Here is a 20,067-nt window from a genome sequence, read left to right on the forward strand (position 1 = left end):
TTTGACAGCGAGAGCATCACCATGGGGAACTTCATCCACTCATTTGTCTGAAATTACAAACTTCAAAGACTTTTGGTTAAACATCCTCAAACGCAAGCCATTCCTCACATCCTTCACGTTTAATTTCAGCATCAAAGAGGAAAAAGAATCAAGCTTTCCAAATTGATATTGCGTGTCATCTAGTCATTTCAGTCTGTGCTGCTTTATTAAATCTGCGGGGCGTCCAAACATTGTGTGCTTGCAGAAGAGCAAAAGCAATCTGCTGAAATTAGATTGCGAGCAATTATAGCAAATGCACCAGAGGACTTCCAAAACCTCATTAGCCGGCTATTTAATTAAATGCTTTTAGTAGATCTGTAAATAAACATGTGTTAAACTCATATTTCTCAGTCTAGTTTGGGCTCTACAATGACCTCTCAGTATGAGAACAGATTGCATGGCCACAAAAGGGAACATATACAGTAGCTATGTGATAGTTTCAGTACCGGCGGGTGAAGCGATGGATTGACCGCTGAGAAGATATACAGGGCACTTCATAGAGAATGGAAGCTGCTGTGTTTTCAGAAGGAGACGTGTACATCAGATCTGTCTGAAATGAGCCCATCTGCTGTTGAATCAGATTGACCTTCACTACGACTGTGTGGACATGCATGGACGCTGCGCCTCTCTGATTGACTTGATGCTTTGTTTACCTTTATGACCCATTTAAAGTGTGTTTGATTGATATGTCTAAGATCGAAGAAGGTTATTATGTCATTTAGATGGATTTTCAAAGTGAAATAAGCTTAAGCTCAACATGACATCATAATTAACCACATTTATTGTTTAATCGTTTAATGCTCGTTGATTTAATGTCTATGTTATAATGTAATTTCAAAGTTTAAATGAATGCCTTACCCGACACATTTTTAATTGAATAGTTTGTTTTGCTTTGAAATGCATTATGCCACTGAAGTAAATTTGGTTTTAAATGCAATTTTATGTTGACTACTTGCTCAAAGCAGCTGGAATTGTAGTTAAATGGCTTGGTGCCACTTTTTGCCCTTGTACTGTACCCTGCCATATCAATCATGTTCAGGCTGCTGGCTATGTGCTAGTGCAGTGAAGACTGATGGAGTTTATGCTGGAAAAGATACAGTGGAGGATATCTATAGTGAAGTGCTTCATTACACACATTATAATCTGAACAGTCAGTAGAGTTTGCACATAATTAAAGTCACCTGTAGGTCAGAGGCGTTGCCAAATCATAAGATTGATTTTCTTGGAAATTGTGTGTAGTTTTACGCAGTTCACTTAGACCCTGTGACCTTGATTCTGAGATTGCCAGAAACTCAAGGACAACATTGTTCGGTTAAAGCGTGACGTTCTATCTGAGACTCAAAAAGACATTTTCTTGGCTTTTCTCCAGAGAATCTCTATTTTGATATACCGATTCCATGCCTGGTTTGACCTCCGTTCAGCGTTTAATAATACTGCCCATGGCTAATCTATGTTGATATATTGACTTGTGGTTACTATTGTGCATATTGTTCATATAAGTACATTAATAATGCATTTTTGCGTTGCAGAACGAAACAGTAATTGTGGTTTCTTGAACAGATGTACGCTATTATGTGCTTTTCTGTGTTGTTTAACTCAGCAGAGGATACAGTAAACTGAAATAAATTTACATTGGAAGAGGGTCCCAGTTCGGGTATAGAATATCAGTGTGGGGTAGAGAGCAGATACATTTGACTTAAATCCACCTAGGAAAATCTTACCGCTTTGGGCGAAGATGACATTAACATCCTTTTTGACTGAACTGCATAGACAACACACAGTAAAATGGATAATTATTTCCGAAGCCTTATTCCCATTGCGCAATGCGGGCCATTACAGTTTTATGCACATTATTGATTGTTTGTCCATTACCTCTATGAGACACCCAACACGTCCTGACAAAAATAGACATGTGATCCTGGAGTATAGATAGATTGTAGCAGTGCAATGGAGCAATATCATATTTTGCAGCTTGAGCATTAAAACCTTTGCAGTAAAGTGATACTGGCTTTCGAAAACAATAAATGCATCATGGAACCAGACCTGACAACAATGAGAATATGTTGTGCTCTAGGAAAGGTTTGTTGCAAACACTTTTCATGCACTATTTTGGGGGGCTGTTCGTGGGGTGTTAGCCAGTTCTGGTTAAATGTTCGTTAGAGTAGTTTTTACGTTTATATATGTTTACATGTATTTCATGTATATATGTATTCTCCATTGTTGAGATTGGTCCCATTAAAGCATCACAAATGTGTAAATATTGATAAATTATCCTCATCTTTTGAATGTTTTTAATAGAAAGGAAGAGGAACATGAACTGTGTTGCCTTTCTAAAACTTTGATCTTCTGGCAATTTGTCATATTTTAGTGGCGTCTTATTGCATGAAGCTGACCGATCTTGTTCAAGGCCACACAAAGATGGAAAATCTGAGATCAAGATGCTTTGTCACTGTAACACGGTTCAATAAAAGGAAGGAAGGAGGTGGGAACCGGCGAACGTAAAACAACTTTTAATATAACAAAAACAAACAATAAAACAAATTTAAAATGCCGGCAGCTCCCCCACGGTCGACTGCCGGCCACACAAACATAATAATCCAGGCCTGGTCCTCTCCCACCCTTCCCTGTTGTCGCTCCGCTCTTATGATTCCGGAGCTCCTCCGTGAGAGATGCGAGATCGGTGCAAGCGCCGCTGACTCTCCTTATGACTCACGTCAACGGCCTTGCGCCTTTCCCTTGCGGCTCTCGTCGTGCCCTGCACGCCACAGTCACGTTCGTTGTCCTTATCAAAGACTTTCAGAAATGTGTCCTTGATAAGCCTTTGTGAGTCAGATTTAGCGGAGTGCCTTGAGAAACTCACCCCTGCCAGATGGCCTTCAGCGTTACTGCCACACAGATAAGAGAGAAATCAGCACCTTGGACAGCAGCCTCTCACGCGCCATGAATTCTTTGCTTTGCCTGTAATGTTTGATGCCTTTATTACTTCAGCATAGTGATAGATATAGATCGAAACTTTTCTTTCCTGGCGGTTGTTTTTGGAAACATTTTTTGGTTATTTAGCTTTCATTAAAGGGCCTGTTCGGCTTACAATCACCAGAGGGCAGCACTGATACATGCACGTTCTGTCATTACGCTCTAAAAAATGCTGGGATATATTTAATCCAGTGTTGTGTCAAAAAGGGATAAACACTTTAGAAATGTTGGGTTGTAAATTAACCTATGCTGGATTAGACCCTTTTTGACTCAACACTGTGTTAAAATGAACCTAGGGTTTTTTAGAGTCTACAGCTAAACGTTTGTCTAACATATATAATTATGGAAGGCTAGAGAAATAGACATATACATTTTTTTTGCCTGCAAACAAAAAAATCTTGCGAGCAATTTAGACAGAACTAAAACTACCCATGAAACTCAAATATGGTCATTTTAAAAACGTGCATGAACAATGCTGAGTGGGTGGATGAGTTTTAGGTAAAGCTTTTCTTACGTCTTTTTATGATGGTAATCACAATGTTTTGTAACATTTACACACATTCAGTGTTATTTGAACACAGCTTGAAGCATTCTCCCATCAGCAGCAGATTTCTGTGCAAATGATTATGCATCTGGTTTTTATGTTCACATTTCAATTTCACAGTATTTTAAGATGGTGGAAGCTCTAAACACATCACCTGATAGAGTTTACTGTGTTCGATTATGCTGTCTTATCCAATATAGTTCAAGGTTTTTCAGAGCCTTGGATGCATTCTACTTTTCACTGGGCTAGGTAAGAGGGATTGGACAAACCTATTATTTCCCCCGATCAGGGAGGGACAAAGACATAAGGAAACCGAGAGAATACTACTCAGGGTGAAGTTTCTACACTGTGTGATACTTTAATGAGATGCTTCTCTTTTTGTGCATAATAAATACTTATTTAATTACATGCCAACTGCGTATTTTGCCAGAAGTGAAAATCGCCTCTGTAAAAAGGTAAGCGGAGACAGAGGGCTGTTTTTCCGCCCTCTGTGCAGCTGAATAAAACATTGTGTGGGCTTCTGTTTATCGAAATATGCTAATGCTGGTAATAAGGTCAAACAGGTTCCCTCAAATCTAAAAGTTGCTCTTTAACACAATGGAAACCAGTAAACTTGCTACGAGAAATCTGAGGAGAACATAAAATTAAAGCTAACATTTCAAAGGATGAATCGTTTTTTTAACCACATTCCAGTAAAAGGAGGTGCTCGTGAGCCTCAAAGTTGACATGTTAACAAAATATCTATTATATACAATATCAGGTCATATCTTCCTTTGATGGAAATGGACCGAATCCTCCCTTGAACCAAAATTCCTTTTTTGGAAAAACCCATCTCAGGTCTCAGAGTATAACTTCATCTCAGCAGTGCCATCTCCACACAAAATCTTTTCCCTTCTTGGTGATCCACAGTGTAAGTTAAACTCGCTCTAAACCTGCGAAAGAAAAGTCATAATATATTGCAAAGTAAATGGTGGTTCAGTATAGGAAAATGTTCAAATCAAAATGTTACTGGTTACAGAGGGGGTTGGCTTTCAAATAGTTGTAGTGCCGTAGTCATTTATCGTAAGAATTTAATATAATGAAAAAAAGTAAATTACTACTTTGTGTTCTAGCTATATAGCATAGAAAACATTAATTTTGTGTTGAATAATTCACTTAAAATAATGTTGTCCCTGTGAGTTGCTTTCATGTTGTTCCTGAGCCTTACGAGTTATGACTTTGTTACCTCCACGTGTTTATATGAGTTTGTGTATATTTACGTACATTGCATACTTTTACGATGCTTTTTTGTTATTTCTGGGGGTGGAGGCGTAGGAAGAAACTACTTTTGTGTTCCATGAAAAAAGTATGTAATCATGCTTAGAAGAAAACAAAGGAAAGTGAATGACGCAATATAATTTTGTGGCTGAGATACAGTATTTCTTTAAAGAAAAATAGAACCTCGATCTTGCTGTTGTGTTGTGTTTTTTTTTAGATCAGGGATTTTTATTTTATCGTGAATAAGCGTCGCTCCGTTTCTTTCCTCTGCCTGCTGGCACGTGTGGGCTCAGTGTGGTTTGGCTGAGACCTCTCAGAGCTTTGTTTCTCTCAAAAGGGACTAATCCAGCATAGGTTAATTTACAACCCAACAGTTGTAAAGTGTTTATCCCTTTTCAACATTGATGGTGTGTGAGCTGCATCCTAATGCTGTGTTCGCGATACATCTGTTTTGGGGGCTCTCACGCGTGAAGGTTAATATTTTAGGATACGATTATTGACATCGGAGTCAGCAGAAATAAAGAGTTCTTACAGTGCTCATGCAAAACCGCAGAACGCTGAGTTCCAGATATCTGTCAACTTCCAGCAAGGCTGCTTTGCAACCAGGTGATGGAGATTCAGCCGGATCAGCATAAGGACTCGTGTTTTGTGAGAGAGAAGTTAGATTAGGGTGGAACGGGACACCTGGTCATGTGACGTGTGCTTGATGTCTCGTGAATAAGCGTCGCTCCGTTTCTTTTCTCTGCCTGCTGGCACGTGTGGGCTCAGTGTGGTTTGGCTGAGACCTCTCAGAGCTTTGTTTCTCTCATGACGTGGACAGAAAAGCGAAGGCAGACTTGTATCGCACACATTTGCTGTTGTTTCACATGATTTGGGGTCAGGTAACAGTAACATTTGTTTATTTAATATGTTGTGCATGAGCTTCTTTGTTAATGCATGCAAACCTTGTAGGGTTTATGTTGGTGTGCATGTTTTCTTTTCAGTTTTCTTTGCGTATGTTGAGCATGACTTCATGAATCACAAAAGTGATGTAACAATTCCTCAACTGCTTTGGAGTGCATTCAATCTGTAACCAAATTTGTAACACTTGAAAAGTCAGATACATTTCTAATTTACTGAATATTTTGAACGAAAGCTTGTTTACCAGTCTGTGGAAGAAGAAGATTTTTTAGTTATTGCCAGGGGTCCATCCAATGCCTTGTGGTGTATTGTATCTGTAAAAGCATCATTGTTTCTGTTACCCTTTAGCTGTTGGTGCGTTATTATTCTGAATCGTGCTGGGCAGACACATTTCAAACTTTCTGGCAGCTTTTCTTTTTTTAAGATTTATTTTGGGACATTTTTGCCTTTATTAGGACAGCTGTTTTGTAGAGAGGACAGGAAGTGAAGTGGGCGAGAGAGAGGGGGTGGGATCGGGAAAGGACCTCAAGCCGGGACTCGAACTCGGGTCGCCCGGAGCACAACAGCGCTATATGTCGGAGCACTTAACTGCAAGGCTATCAGCTCCGACGCTCTGGCAGCTTTTTATTCCATATTTATCAGATCACATGATTACGTCCCTGAACGGTGAGCTAACGTCTGGCCACCCGCTGAGGTCATTGTGTTCACGTCTCAGCAGTCTAAGACAGTCCCAGACAGTCCAGCGGTCATTGACAGGGACGCTCCTGTATCCAAGCTGATTAGTTTGCCTAGTTATTTTGCCTTAGTTGATATTCAGAATTGGTAGCCCTAGGTATTAATCTTGTGCCTTTACTTTTCTCCACAATCAGACTTGGCGAGAATAATAGTCTGAATACATTCGCAACCGCATAGCAACACCTTAGCAACCCCCCAGCATTGTGGCAGCGAACAGGGGCTAGCATCATTTAACTTTAGCTACAATTTTTTTTTAAATATGCTTCTAAAATTAATTTCATATACATATAGATAAGATGTTTTATGAGATTGTGTACACAACAGTAAATGTTGTATTTAACCTAAACAAAAAAGTCTATACACACAAAAGTTGAAGGGACAGTCAAGTTATTGATTTGTCTATGTTGTCTTTTATTCTTCTTGGCTCATTTAGAAAAACTTAAAACAAAAGAGATTTTTGAGGATTGCGAACATGCTGTGACATGTACATTTTCTATATAAGTTACTTTTACTCTGAATGCTAAACAAACCATCGCATGTGGATGTTATTTAGGTCAACTGGGATACACGTTTGTGTTCATATTAATCCTAATCTTATTCCATCACTTTGACTAGAAATCACGAATGCTTCAACCAATTTTAAAGTTCCCAAAAGATATCCCAATGATTTTGAGAATAGTTGTCATGGTAACATTGAGCTGAGGAATATATATTTTTACATGATCAGACAGAGCTCGGTTGCGAACGGGCGAAAAGCCAGTCCATCTACTGACATTCAGAGTTACAAAAACCTGTCAGAATATCAGAATACGCAGGCAGGTATTTGGAGGATGTGCAAATATATTTATTCAAAATCAAAATAAACTGCGCTTGGTTGTAATGGAATCTCCGATTAGGTAAGACATAGTATTGAAAAACGTGTCTAACTACAATTTTCATAGTCTGGCACATTCATGACATAATGACACTGTGACTGACATGTGGACAACAAGATCTGACATGTGAACCGGCAGTGACTTCCCACTCAATGCACATGCTGTCAGGAGCATTTGCCATATTAGAGTTTTCTTCTTTTCCTTCACGCCACAGAAGAAAGTTTACCTATTTATATGGTGCTTTTTACAGCGTTGCATTTCAAAGAAGATTTGAATGTTGTAAGCTTTTATTAGCTTTTATTTTTTGTTATGTTATGCTTAATTATGGTTTTGTTTTGTCAGTGTTGGATTCTTCTGGATGTGGTGACCGGCGCTATTTCTTTGGCTGTAACTTGGAAATGATTAATCTCCTGATTTACTCAAGGCATTCTGTCATGCCTTGTCAAGGCATCATTTTTGTAAGGTCTCATGCTTCATTGTAGTGAGTTTAAATGGCCACACGATGTTGCCTGTGTGCATTCTGTCATTCTTAAATATATTTTAGGAGTAAAGCATAAAACAAAAAAATGGTTTAAACAATTGAAGCTAAACGGTTCTTTCATCTGTTTGAAAGTGGCTTTTAAAACTTCTCCTATTCTTAATCTGAGCCCCAGGAAATGAAAGAGTTATGGAGGTTCTCAGTTTTTGTGTTCAGTTTTTATCTTCATATTTTTTTCAAACCCCGATCTTCCTAAACTCATACGCTAAATTTAGTGTGTTTTCATTTTGAGATGTATTAATAACTTGATTGATGTTGAATGGTAGAATTTACGTATTCATTTCTTTCAATTTACACACCACACTTTTTACACGGACGTAATGCATTTTTCTGGTTCATTAGAACATGTTGTTGTTAATTGGGTTCTTATCATTTGCAGTGGTTGTAGAAGATTCTGTAAGCAAACCCTTCGCTCTGTTGAATGGATCCACACCCACTTCCTCTGCACTTGGATGTTGTTTTATGTAAAACCTTATATAACCTTTAAAACCAGTGTGCAAGCATAATGTCCTTTTGTGTTTCAACAACCGGGCGGATGACAAAGCCAGTGTTGCTGAAGAATGGTCAGTCTAGATGTGTGCTCAAAGAAGCAGTTCCAGTTTTGTGTTTCATTTACACTCAGAAACCAGAAGTGTTTTATTCACATAAGACATTGTGTGAGTGCAGATGTCCAAAGGTGTTGATGACAGATTGATATCACATGATTCCGGTGTTCTTAGTGGCCTCAGCTGATATCCCCTCAGTGATGTTGAATGGAGAAGCAGTCTCATTCACAATCTGGCTGGTGCATACTTTCACTCTTTACTATTTAATAAAGACATCAGTAAAGTATGCAATGCTGTACTGTGGGAAAACTCCATCTGTTATAATGAACAGCCATCTGCTAAATAAGATCAACTCCCTGCTGCTAGTCTCCGCCCTGGGGGTGTTAACAGGTATGTTTATAATATTGGGATGTAGGTATGTCATAAACCCAAAACCACATAAACCTTGTCAAAACATTTAATGATTGAATTACTTTCAATTTGAGGTGAACTGTCCCTTTAAATTGTTAAATTATAGCACTTAAACACTGAAGAAGTCAGATTTTAATGAAATGGTCCCTTTAAAGAAATTGAAGCACATTACCAAGCTCATGATATAAAATAAATATGTCAAAGAAATCAGACGGAGTAAAAACCCCAGGATCTATAAACAAACCCTGTGAAATGAGTTACATTTACTGTTTTTTGGGCTTTGTGCTCATAAATTATGACACCGCCAAACCTCTATCATACATCATATTTAATTGTGTGAACATTTGTTCACTTATTTCTCATTTTGTTGTAGTTGTGACATAATGTACAGTGTTATTTTGAACTGTATTTGAATTGTCTGACAACTCTTAATTATTTTATTCTTTAGAAAAAATTATAAATAATTCGTTGGTCAGACATTTCGATCTTACACTTTGAATTAATCGCTCGGGGTCATATGACACGGCTAAAACGAATATTATCGTTTCTTTTAGATGTAATCCAATGTGTATAAACGATTTAAGGTTAAAAACGCTGTATTTTCCACATACCGTGCATGTTTGTATCGCGCAGATTTTTACAAAGCTCATTGCTCTGAAAGCGAGGTGTGCTATGATTGGCCAGTTAACCAGTGCGTAGTGATTGGTCGAATAATGCAAGCATATGACGGAAATGTAACGCCTCTTGCCATATTTGGAACATCAGGTTCCAACGCAATTGTACTGACAGGTACGCCCACCTTACATGCACAAACATTTGGGCGGTCTTAGTCAAATCATACCACGAACTGACGTAGATTTGTGGGGGTGTGGTCACATGAGGCGTTTCAGGCAGATGGGTGAGACGCATCTTTTGATCCGACACTTTCATTTTCGCAATTTTACGTGTCTAATACATGCATGGGCAACTTATAACACACCAAAGACACCGAAATGATACATGTATTCGCGCATATGACCCATTTAAACGTAAATTTGTGAGCTTGAGCGAGCGGCCATGTCCATCATTTCAAAAGCGTGTTGAACCTCACCTCAAGTTACAATTCCACCGGCAGCATCCTGAATTCCTGCACCGTCCACTCTTCCTTGTACTTTACCTCTTTTCTACTGTTCTGTAGCCAAGATGGGGCTTGAGCTGGAGCCCTTCCTTCAGCGAGTTTCACCATTGAATATGAACACAATAATGTTGCGCTTAAAACTGGTGCGTAATTTACCTCACCAAAATGTTCCTGCACGTGTTATTTTCATAGTTCCACCTTCTGGTTGGTGTTTCCAGATGACTGTAACGTTATAGATCGACCATAGTTCATCCCGAGCGAGTATGTCAGAATTAAACACAGTGGATATTTTAAAGAGACGCCTCATACGCAGAAACGGGGGCGGTGGGCACCGTCAACCTGCGTGGATAAAACGCGTCCGTTTACGCAGCACATATATTTTGGTAACATCACAAATACTTTCAGGGACGATGTACGTCTTCTATCATATCTTTTTTGTCCTGACTTTAAACTGCGTTTGTGGTTTTTCTTTTGTGCACAAACAAGCGACCCCTTTAGTCGTGTTGGACTCGTCCGGGGAAAGGAAACTTGAAGATGATAATAACGGACCAGTGAGGGAATTAACGCCGAACTGTCCGCACCTCCACCGGTTACAAACATGAAGACAACGACTGCATATTAAAACTACTTATCTTTAGTCGGGATGCAATAAAGGTAGGATTTTTCGCGTATTTTACCGTCCTTTTAAGCGTAAATTTCGTGCACACGGATATTAACCTATTTAAAAGAATATAAAAGACAATTTGTTTTTATTTCGTTATTAAAAAATGCATGCCTTTTAAATTAAAGATCATATTCTTGTATGTTGCAGAATGAGAATACAGTTTTTGCTTTTTACTGTATCTCACTCACTGACTGACAGCGTGCATTAAATACAATCTACACACGTAAACCATGCATTTCAAAGTCACTTCCAATGTACTTTTATTTAATTTCTCTGAAAAACAAAGAAAGCGAAAGTTGACCTCATTTTAGAGCCACACATTCTTACAGGAAGTTACTGGTCAGACGGTTGTACGGTGTGTGCGTGTATCCATGCACTCATGCATGCACTTCAGTTCTTGCCGGGGGTGCCTTAAGGTTTGTTTTGTCAATAATAATAGGCAGATTGCATTCAATGACTGCATTTGGTATTTACAGGTATAGACATGCATGTCAAAACCTTTTTATTTGAAGGACAAGTAATAATCTTGAGTTGAGCGGTGGCAGGAGCGACCTGGCAGTGTTTGGCAGGTGTAATGTGCTGAGCAGGCAGATGGGCATCCTGTGAGCATGTGTCTGCTCTCGGTGGGCTGCGGCTTCCTCCTGTAACACGTTAACATGTTTATGCCCGATTTTCCCGTTTGCGTGAGTACATTTTGGGCCTCATTATCGAAAGGGTTCACACTAAAACTCCAGAGCAGAGCTGGAAATAAATGTGCCTTTGAGTTACTTTTTTGTTTTATGACATAAAGCCCTCCCTCTACTGTAAATGATTGTGTGCATGTTGGATTTGTTCCGTTAGCACACCGTTTGACCTTCCTGTGACCTCTAGGGTGTTGTTCTGGAAGGAGTGTATTTGACGTAAACCTATTTGGCCAAACATGTCAGCGCCCAGACCGCCGACCCATCTCACAGAGATCGATGAACTCTGCTCAACCTGGCTGTGGACTCGCTAAGCTCCCTGCTGTCTCTGATCCATACCTGGTTTTGGACTCATGTGAGACTGAGCAGAAGCAGAACCATGTCGGAGACCCTGCAGCTGCCCGCGCTGCAGATCCATGGTCCGGGAGATGGAGATTGCAATGGGTTGGAGGGGAATCCGGCACTGTCCAGCTCTTGCAGTCCGTCTTTGCGGCGCAAGCGCTTTAAAATGCGACGTATGAAGAATGTCATGAGCGAGAAGGAACAGCCGGAGAAGGATCAGCTTCAGCGATCTGGCTCCAAGGAGTACCTGCAGCTTCCGTCCATTGAGATCACACCATCCAGCGATGAAGATGCGGCGTGGTCCAGCTGTTCCACCCCCAGCGCCTCTCCCCAACGCAGACGCTTCCTCCTGCGCAAGTGGCTGCGGGGAGGCGACAAAAAAGAGCATGGCAGTGAAAGCAGGTCTGTATGAGCATGTCCACTCTGTCCTAGAATCCAACCCTGACTCCATCACTGCCCGATATCTGCAAAACAACCTCATCCATTTTCACTGTCTGTTATGATTAATGCATCATTTCAGTTATGTCTTCGGCGTGTGAACTTGCTGTGGTACATTAGGCATAGGAGATGCCTTTGTGTGTGTGTTCGGTTTACTCTGGAAGGAGTGAAGCTGTGACATTTATAGATCGAAGGAAAGAACATGCGGGCGCCTGCTGCTACCAGGAAGGCAAACAGAAGTTTGTCTATAGACTTCTTAAATATTCACTACTGTAGCTGGCTTGATTTCTTTTTAAAGATTATAAACAAAAAATGCATGCAGTACATCTCTGTTTGGAACTTAATTTTACATCTTGAATGATAGGTAACAACCTTTTGTGGTTAAATGTTTGCGATGTATTTTCTCAAGGAAGTGACGGGACGTCTTCCCTTTTTTAAAAGGGGGTCTTTTTATTATTTATTTATCCAGAAGGAGTCCTGATGATATCTACCGAAGAGTCTTTGTCAACATCTGATGTCAAACATCATGTTTAGCTTTAAATGTATTGTTTTATAGTCAATGTTCATTCTAAATGGCACACTCGCTCGCTGCCCTCTAGTGGAGAAGTTTCAATATATGGCAGTGTATCTGTTTTATTTAATTGTAAATAGTTTTTTCAGTCCGTGTTTTGAGTGGCTGTCAGACATTAACTTTAAAACAACATTTTCTCTTGCCGTAAACAAATGAAAAAATGTCTTTATCTGATTGTCTGTTGTCAGAACATTAGATCTGTGCGTAAATCTTTATTTCTGTTGTTCTGATTCAGATCATGCGCTCTGTTTTACAGCAGTCAGCAGAGCAGCCTGCAGAGCAGTCATGAGGAGGAGTCCACACGCCACTTGAGTCCCAACGCCCGCGAGGACAGGTACACTACTACACGTGTGTCTGTGTGTTGGTTTTCTTGGTTTGTCACTATTTCGTGTGTTAATAATGACAAATCTGAGCTCAGTTTGTAACACGAGTTCTCATCTAATCATTGACTACCATAGTAGAACATTTATTTTTTATTTTTTTGGTCTGTTGAACACATGCCTTTCTCACAGGCTAAAAAGATGTCTGTGTGATATGAACGAGTTCACATGTGTGGTTAAAAAGTTTCTGTTCTCATGGTTCATGGTGGTTCAAGTCATTTTTTTCTGTCAAGTTCTGCATCTGCTTATTGGTTTTGAGAGTCTAACCACAGATCTCCCTTTCTGTCTTCTGCTTTTTGTGGCACAAAACCAGATCAGTGTGCTTCTGACTTTCCCGTATTACACAACGTTTAGCTGAATTTCTGTTGTTAAACCAGATGCTGCACAGGTTAAAATCAGCTATTTTAGTGAAAATATCTGAAAGCTCAGATTTGAGCTGTGCTGAAATGTTCCTGTCCTCCGCTGGTCCAGAGAACATGCAGATCCTCGGCCGGGAATATCACATGAGTCTTTTTCCTCTAGGCATTAGCCGTTTATTAGTGATGTTGAATCAGACCCGTCAGAACACTGTGTTCGTTTCTTCTATAAAATATGTTTCAATCACTGTTTGTGCACTGTTTGTGCATTCATGCTTAAAGCAAAGTTGATGCCACAATGAAAGGTAATTGACTATAAGTCAAGTATAAGTGTTCTGTTCCTATATTCTTGGCTTCAGTGATTGCGCTAAATTGACAAGTTTAATGGCACTTTTATATTTTTTAAGAGCTTATCTCAGCTCTGTTTGAAAAACATTTTCCTATAAATACCTTATTTTGTGTTCCTCTAAAGAAAGAAAGTCATGCCGGTTTGGACTGATGTGGGAGTCAGTACAGTAATTTCAACAACAAAATACCATGCATATGAATTTTCTTTCATCACTAATAATCTTATACGATTTTGACAGACTCCCGAGCTTGCTAATGCATCTTTTCACCTGCCAAGGTCGGTTTTGTTGAAGTCTATATGTGCACAGTAGCACATCATCTTTGCGTGCTCAGCAGCCTGATTTCAGCTGGTTCCTGAACTTATTTTTAAATCGGTTTCACAGTGTGACGTAAGAGCAGCTAATGCTTGTTACAGGTGATGAATGTTCAGACTGAATCACAGTATAGAAACACGGCACACACGTGCGTAGCTTAAAAAGAACTTTGGTGGTAATATTAACATTTTTTAACAAAAAGTTGCCTGTGAGTAAACCGTATTTAGCAGACCCCTTGCAGTTCCACCGAGGACCCCCTAGGGGCCGTGGACCCCAGTTGAAGACCCCTGGCTTATATGATTCACTCGTGAGACAAGATTGACTATCAGCACACAATCACATTGCTTTACGTCTTTGGATTTAAAGGACCATGTAACCCAAAATTCATCATTATTTGTGCAATTCCAAATCCAATATGCATTTCTAATGTGCAAAACAAAAAAATCTTTATCAGCAACTTGGATTTTTAAAGATGAACCACATGGTTAATATAAGTGTTTCCGGTGATGGTCTGACTGCTTCCACACCTCAGGAAACAAACTGTGCTGTTGTGCAGCACACACACAGAGAAAAACGTAAGATCTAGGTCAGCGCAGGACACAAGCCATGTAAAGCGAGAGAGAGGAAGAGAGAGAGAGGAGATGAGATGTGGGAGCGGTGAGTTTAGGTGGAGTCTTTGTATGGTGTGTAGGGGCGCTGAGGTTTGGTACATCATGGTTCAGAGCAGGACGTTGTCGTGCACCTCACCCGTCAAACTGGGCTGTCACCCGCGAGTGTCCACGCTCAGGAAACGCTTCCTCTTCCGCTGGGATCAGTGAGTCATTTCACACAAACCTTTTTGTCGCTTTTGCTTACTTTGAAGACTTTAAGAAGGGTATTTTGTGCTGTCTGTAATTGGTGAACGGAAATTAATGGTCAGTTATTTACTGTAGTAGATCGAATTTCAGGTTATCTATTGAATTACATGCACACTTTATCCTCAGAGACACTGAAAGGACCGGAAGCGGAGTAAAAATGCAGATTATTGACTTTATTGATACATACTCACCATGTTTATTGCAATCATTTGGTTTGGACTTAAAGCAGCTGGATCTTTTACAGTTATTAAGAAAAGACGTTATGAAGAGGGTTTACTGTATGGCAAAATTTTTCTGCAAATATTTTCGTTATCCTTTTACTTAAAGTATATATGCATGTATAGCCTAGCATTTTGACGGGTTTTAATTATATTATAATAAAACTATAGATATTTTATCTTGTTTTATTATATTATATTTAATTATATTGTAATGTATAATATTGTCATGTTATTTAAAGAGATTATAGTTATATTAGTTGTAAGTGTTTTTTGAACACTGCACTTATACCATGGGGCTTTTGAATGTTTCAGTCTGATTGGTTGCGCGATTATGACAAAAAACATAATCGCGATTATTTTGGACAATATTGAGATGCCGATTATTTTACACGATTACTCATTAACCCTTAAAACAACGTAGAAAATAAAAAACTTGGCTTTTAAACGTTGAATTTAACTGAAAAAGAAATAGCACTGCTGAACCACTGTTAAGGAAAGGTGTGCGATGTGGATTTATACTACTAGAAATTAGAGGATCCTTGCAAAATGGAGTGTGGCACAATAATCGGATGCCTCGATTATTTTGTTTTTGTAATTGATGAAGGCCAAAACTGCCGATTGCCGATTAATTGCACAGTCCTACGTTCTATATTAACTTTCAGTAAATGCACCCTGTGGTGAGGAAGGCGGGACGAGAGCCGTGACGCGGGGCCGGTGGCGTGAGTGATAAGTGCAATCAGCTGTGCGCGCACCGGTCCCGCATCACACGGAGGAGATCGGGAGCTTAAAAGGACGAGCGGCAGGACTGTTGACGAGAGAGGACCGGGCCCGGACATTTGTTAAGTTTGTGTATATGTTTTATGGCGTAAAAATTAAAAACTGAAAATTGCAATTGAAATGACATTGGCATCGATTGAATTAGGGCTGTGCAGTTAATTGAAAATGAATCGCAATCGTCAGTTTTGGCCTTCATCAATTACAGAAACAAAATAATCGAGGTAAACGATTATTGTGCCGCACTCCATTTTGCAAGGATCCTCTCTTTTCTTGTTGTATAAATCCACGGCGCACACCTTTCCTTAACAGTGTTTTTTTTAGCAGTGCTATTTCTTTACATTTATTTTTCAGTTAAATTCTGAGTTTAAAAGCCAAGTTTTGATTATTTTCTATGTTGTTTTAAAGGTTAATGAGTAATCGTGTTAAATATTTGGGATCTCAATATTGGCCAAAATAATCGCAGTTATGATGTGTGTCTATGGCAAGCCGAATTAGCTTTTAAACATTCTCAGGATATGAATTTTTTATTTCAACAATTACATTTTACTAGTGAAAACTATCATTCTTGATATCAACAGTGACGTCATCACTCGCAGTAATGTGTATTCTTGATATAAAAAATTCATATCGTGAGAATGATTAAAAGCTAAATCGGCTTGCCATAGTGTGTCATAATTGAGCAGCCCTAGATTGAATTAAACTGAATTTTGTTTTTCAATGAAACTAAGATTAAAATCAGAGACTGAACACTTAATCCTTTTACACCGATAGCCAATGTCATTTGTTAATGATAAAATGCATTACATCCTTTCAAGTTGAATAAGTAAATATTATTATTGCGCTTAGTTATTTATCAGAAGATAGAATGAATTACATTGTGTTTCATGGTGCATTGTATTATTATTATTGTACTGTTTAGCATGTTGACGAAATGTTTTTGCAGCCTGTCATTGTGTGTGGTTTGGTTTTGTTGTCCAGTTAGAAACAACAAGACGAGAAAGAGAAATCAACCGTGTGATCAGCTAGTAGACGGATGAACATACACACACTTGAGTGAGATGATGAGAGAGTAACTTCATCTCATGTTCTTTGGTTAACACGAGTTCAGGGTCATTGTGTTCCGGTCACAGTAACCGCATCTGTTTTTCTTCAGGCAGAAAGCTTTGATGCTGTGTACATGTGTCCGTATGTGTGCCTGTTGTCTAATTATCAGTCATTCAAAGCGTTATAAATGAGGAAAGTGTCTCTCTACCATCTCTCTCTCTCTCTCTCCCTGTGTGTTCTTATGGTGAAATCAGACGGTTGTTTTAACACACTCAGCAACATTCAGAGTTGCCCTTTTGTTATAGTTTGTTAGGGAATGCTTACCCAGCAAAAGAAAATGCTCTCCTAGCACACGTACATTATTCACACAATTCTCTGCTTTCTCTCCAAATAGAAGGAAAACGTATTTTTAACTACGTACATAATGTGCTTAACTTGGAGACAGTTCAGTATTTAAACTGTAAATCCTGAGCTTTTGGTTTAGTTTAAGCTCGGCCTGTCTTTTATACTAAAGAACCGCTCGGAACAAAAATAAATTCAACGTTTGAAGACAAAATCTAGAAAAAAAATGACATGTGCGAGCACACTGTTGTTTGATGTTGTTCCTGTAATGTGCTGCATGTGCTGTTGTTCCTGTAATGTGCTGTCTGTAAAAGATGCGCAGACTCCTTCAGCTCAGATGAGAAACCTGCCGCCGTGTCCTGTTACCAGAACTGATGATTCATCAGAGAATTGCAGACCCATGTTATCTAACACCCCAATCAGATGCTCTTGCTTGCTGGCTCCCTCACCTTCTCTCTTGCGTGCTCACGCTTTCATTCTTTCTTGTTTGCTCACTCTTTTGATTTCTCTTTCTCTCCTTTTCTCTTGCGTTCTAAATCTCTTGCTCGCTCACTTTCTTTCTTGCTCACTCTCTTGCTTGATCACTTTGTGTCTCTTCCTCTTACTCTCACTTCCACTGAACACCTTCTCTCTTGCATGCTCATTCTTTCAATCTCTTTTGCTCTCCCACTTGCTCGCTTTCTCACTCTCTCGCTTGCTCGCTCCTGTGCTATAGATCACTCTACGGCTCTCTTTCTTACCCTCCCTAACTCTGAACACCTTCTTTCTTGCATACTCACTAATTATTTTTCACTCGATCTTCCTCTCTCGCTTCCTCATTCTCCTGCACATACACTTTCTCTTGCTTGATCATTCTATATCTCTCTTTCTTACTCTGTCTTTCATGAAGCACCTTCTCTCTTGCATGCTCACTCTCTCACTATTTCTTGTTCGCTCACTCTTTAGATCTCTCTTGCTCTCTCGCTGTCTCAGTCGTTTAATAATTCTGTCGCTCTCGCACTCTTTCTTCCACTGAACAGTTGCCAGACTCTCTTATAGTGAGCTGATGCGCACTACTAACTTCCAGTTAAACAGACTTTTACATAGACTGAATCCTCTCTAGACACCTGTCTGTCTGTCTGTATGTCTGTCTGTCTTGATCAGTGGTTCCCAAACTTTTTGAAACCAAAGCACACCTTTTTAGGTTTTTCCTCTCGGCACCCCAACCCTGATTTAACTAAATGTACATGCGTACTTAAATATATAAAAATTTAATCTAGATTGCCAAACAACAAATTATGTATAAACAGCTGCATGAATTTAATAGAAATGCATTACAACATACATTTAATGAGATGAAACAACTGTCATTTACAACTCGACGACACATGTAAACAAATCGTATAGACTAATATGAACGATTTGCTGTATGTGGGAATCGTTGGAACAAAACACATCAGAATAAAGATCGATACTTCATTCTTTCAATAATTATAAACAACTCGCATTACATTTCTCTTTAGGTTCTTATTGGCTTTATTCAGACCTGACCTTACAACCTAAAAAGGAAACTAAAACGGCAACAGCACACTTGACGGCAACTTGGCGTTTTCATATTAGTACTTTTGGTGCGCAGCCGGGTTCGATTAACATCAGGTCATATGGACGCTGTCTTCCGAACCCGGGTGCTCACCAGCGAACTGCACCCAAATCCGATTAAAAAGAGAGGTCTGGGTGTGTGTTCATGTGAACTCCATTATGCCTCGCTGTTGATATGAACGCAATCTTACCAAATCGCTGAAGTGAACCCGCTATTTTCTGACAAGCTTGACTGGCACACTCCAGAGAGAGCTGTATATCTCATTTCTGTTCGCCTTCAGCGTTCTTAAGAGCATTTACAGTACATGCATAGACGAAAGTGCCGTTATTTACTGAAGCTTTGGAAATAAAACTTGGGATGAAAAACATAAATGTTTCAAAAGTGAAGTGCGCAATGAAATGCTTTTTGGCGCCTTCTCCTGTGTTGCCGTTACAAGCGACAGGTAACATGATTAATGACGTAAACTACTCGCAAATCGGACCCCCCAAAAATAATTGAATTCAGTCCAGCGGGGAGCAATCGAACTTACTTAAAAACCAACCTTAGATAGCTGGGTACTCATGTCCCACATAATCTGTGTTGTTTTATCCGATCAGAGTTGTATGAGTTTGTGTGTGTGTTTGAGCTGAGATTAGCTGCCTCATTTGACTTCTCCGGGCGCACTCACTAACTTGGCCTGACAGTCTCCTCATCACCTGACTCGACACACTCTTCTCTCATTGGCTGTTTCCCATCAGCCTCCATGTGGCAGCGGACTCAGCGATGCTGTGGGGGCGGCACCATGTGGCATCTCTCAAAGGCAGTTGGGCCGCAAGGCAAAGCTAGACCTACAGACATTGGCTCAGTTCTCCAGGCCCGCTGGAGCCAGAGTTTCTCGTATGCTCTTCCCAACTCAGACCCCAAGAGATCCAGCAAGGGCAGAGAGACATGTTGACACAACCGATTACATGTGCAGCGCTGATATTTTAGCGCTGACCTCCGGTTGATACTTGGAAAAACAGAGTTTCTGTAATATTTGCGGTATTTGTACATCAAAAACAGACAGAATGCCTCTTGAGCCTTTCAGACCGTTAGATATGAGTCATGAAATATTGTTTCTGTTTTTGGCCTTGTTATATGAACGGTTTTATACAGACCTGACTTAACTTCCGGTCTGTGTTTAACTACATTTTGTAAAATTAAGTTTAGAATTAATTTATATTAATATTTTATTGGCTATT

The 20,067-nt window shown here is 39.6% G+C and overlaps 1 protein-coding gene across 6 annotated transcripts in view; it reads left to right on the forward strand.

The window, feature by feature from the left end:
- Positions 1-10,487: 10,487 nt before the first annotated feature.
- Positions 10,488-20,067, forward strand: part of gramd1ba (GRAM domain containing 1Ba) — a gene marked incomplete at its 5' end in the record, with an annotated part of 34,798 nt that continues 25,218 nt past the window's right edge. For 4 of the 6 annotated variants that reach the window (XM_079448642.1, XM_079448643.1, XM_079448644.1 and 1 more), the window contains 2 exons: positions 11,658-12,022; positions 12,886-12,963. In XM_079448642.1, coding sequence (XP_079304768.1) covers positions 11,658-12,022; positions 12,886-12,963 — 443 coding nt within the window. Of the gene's footprint in view, positions 10,589-11,657; positions 12,023-12,885; positions 12,964-20,067 lie in introns of those variants that run through there. The other 2 variants (XM_079448648.1, XM_079448647.1) reach the window with 2 other exon arrangements.

Source organism: Barbatula barbatula, assembly GCF_947034865.1.
Source record: "Barbatula barbatula genome assembly, chromosome: 24".
NCBI classification, from domain to species: domain Eukaryota; kingdom Metazoa; phylum Chordata; class Actinopteri; order Cypriniformes; family Nemacheilidae; genus Barbatula; species Barbatula barbatula.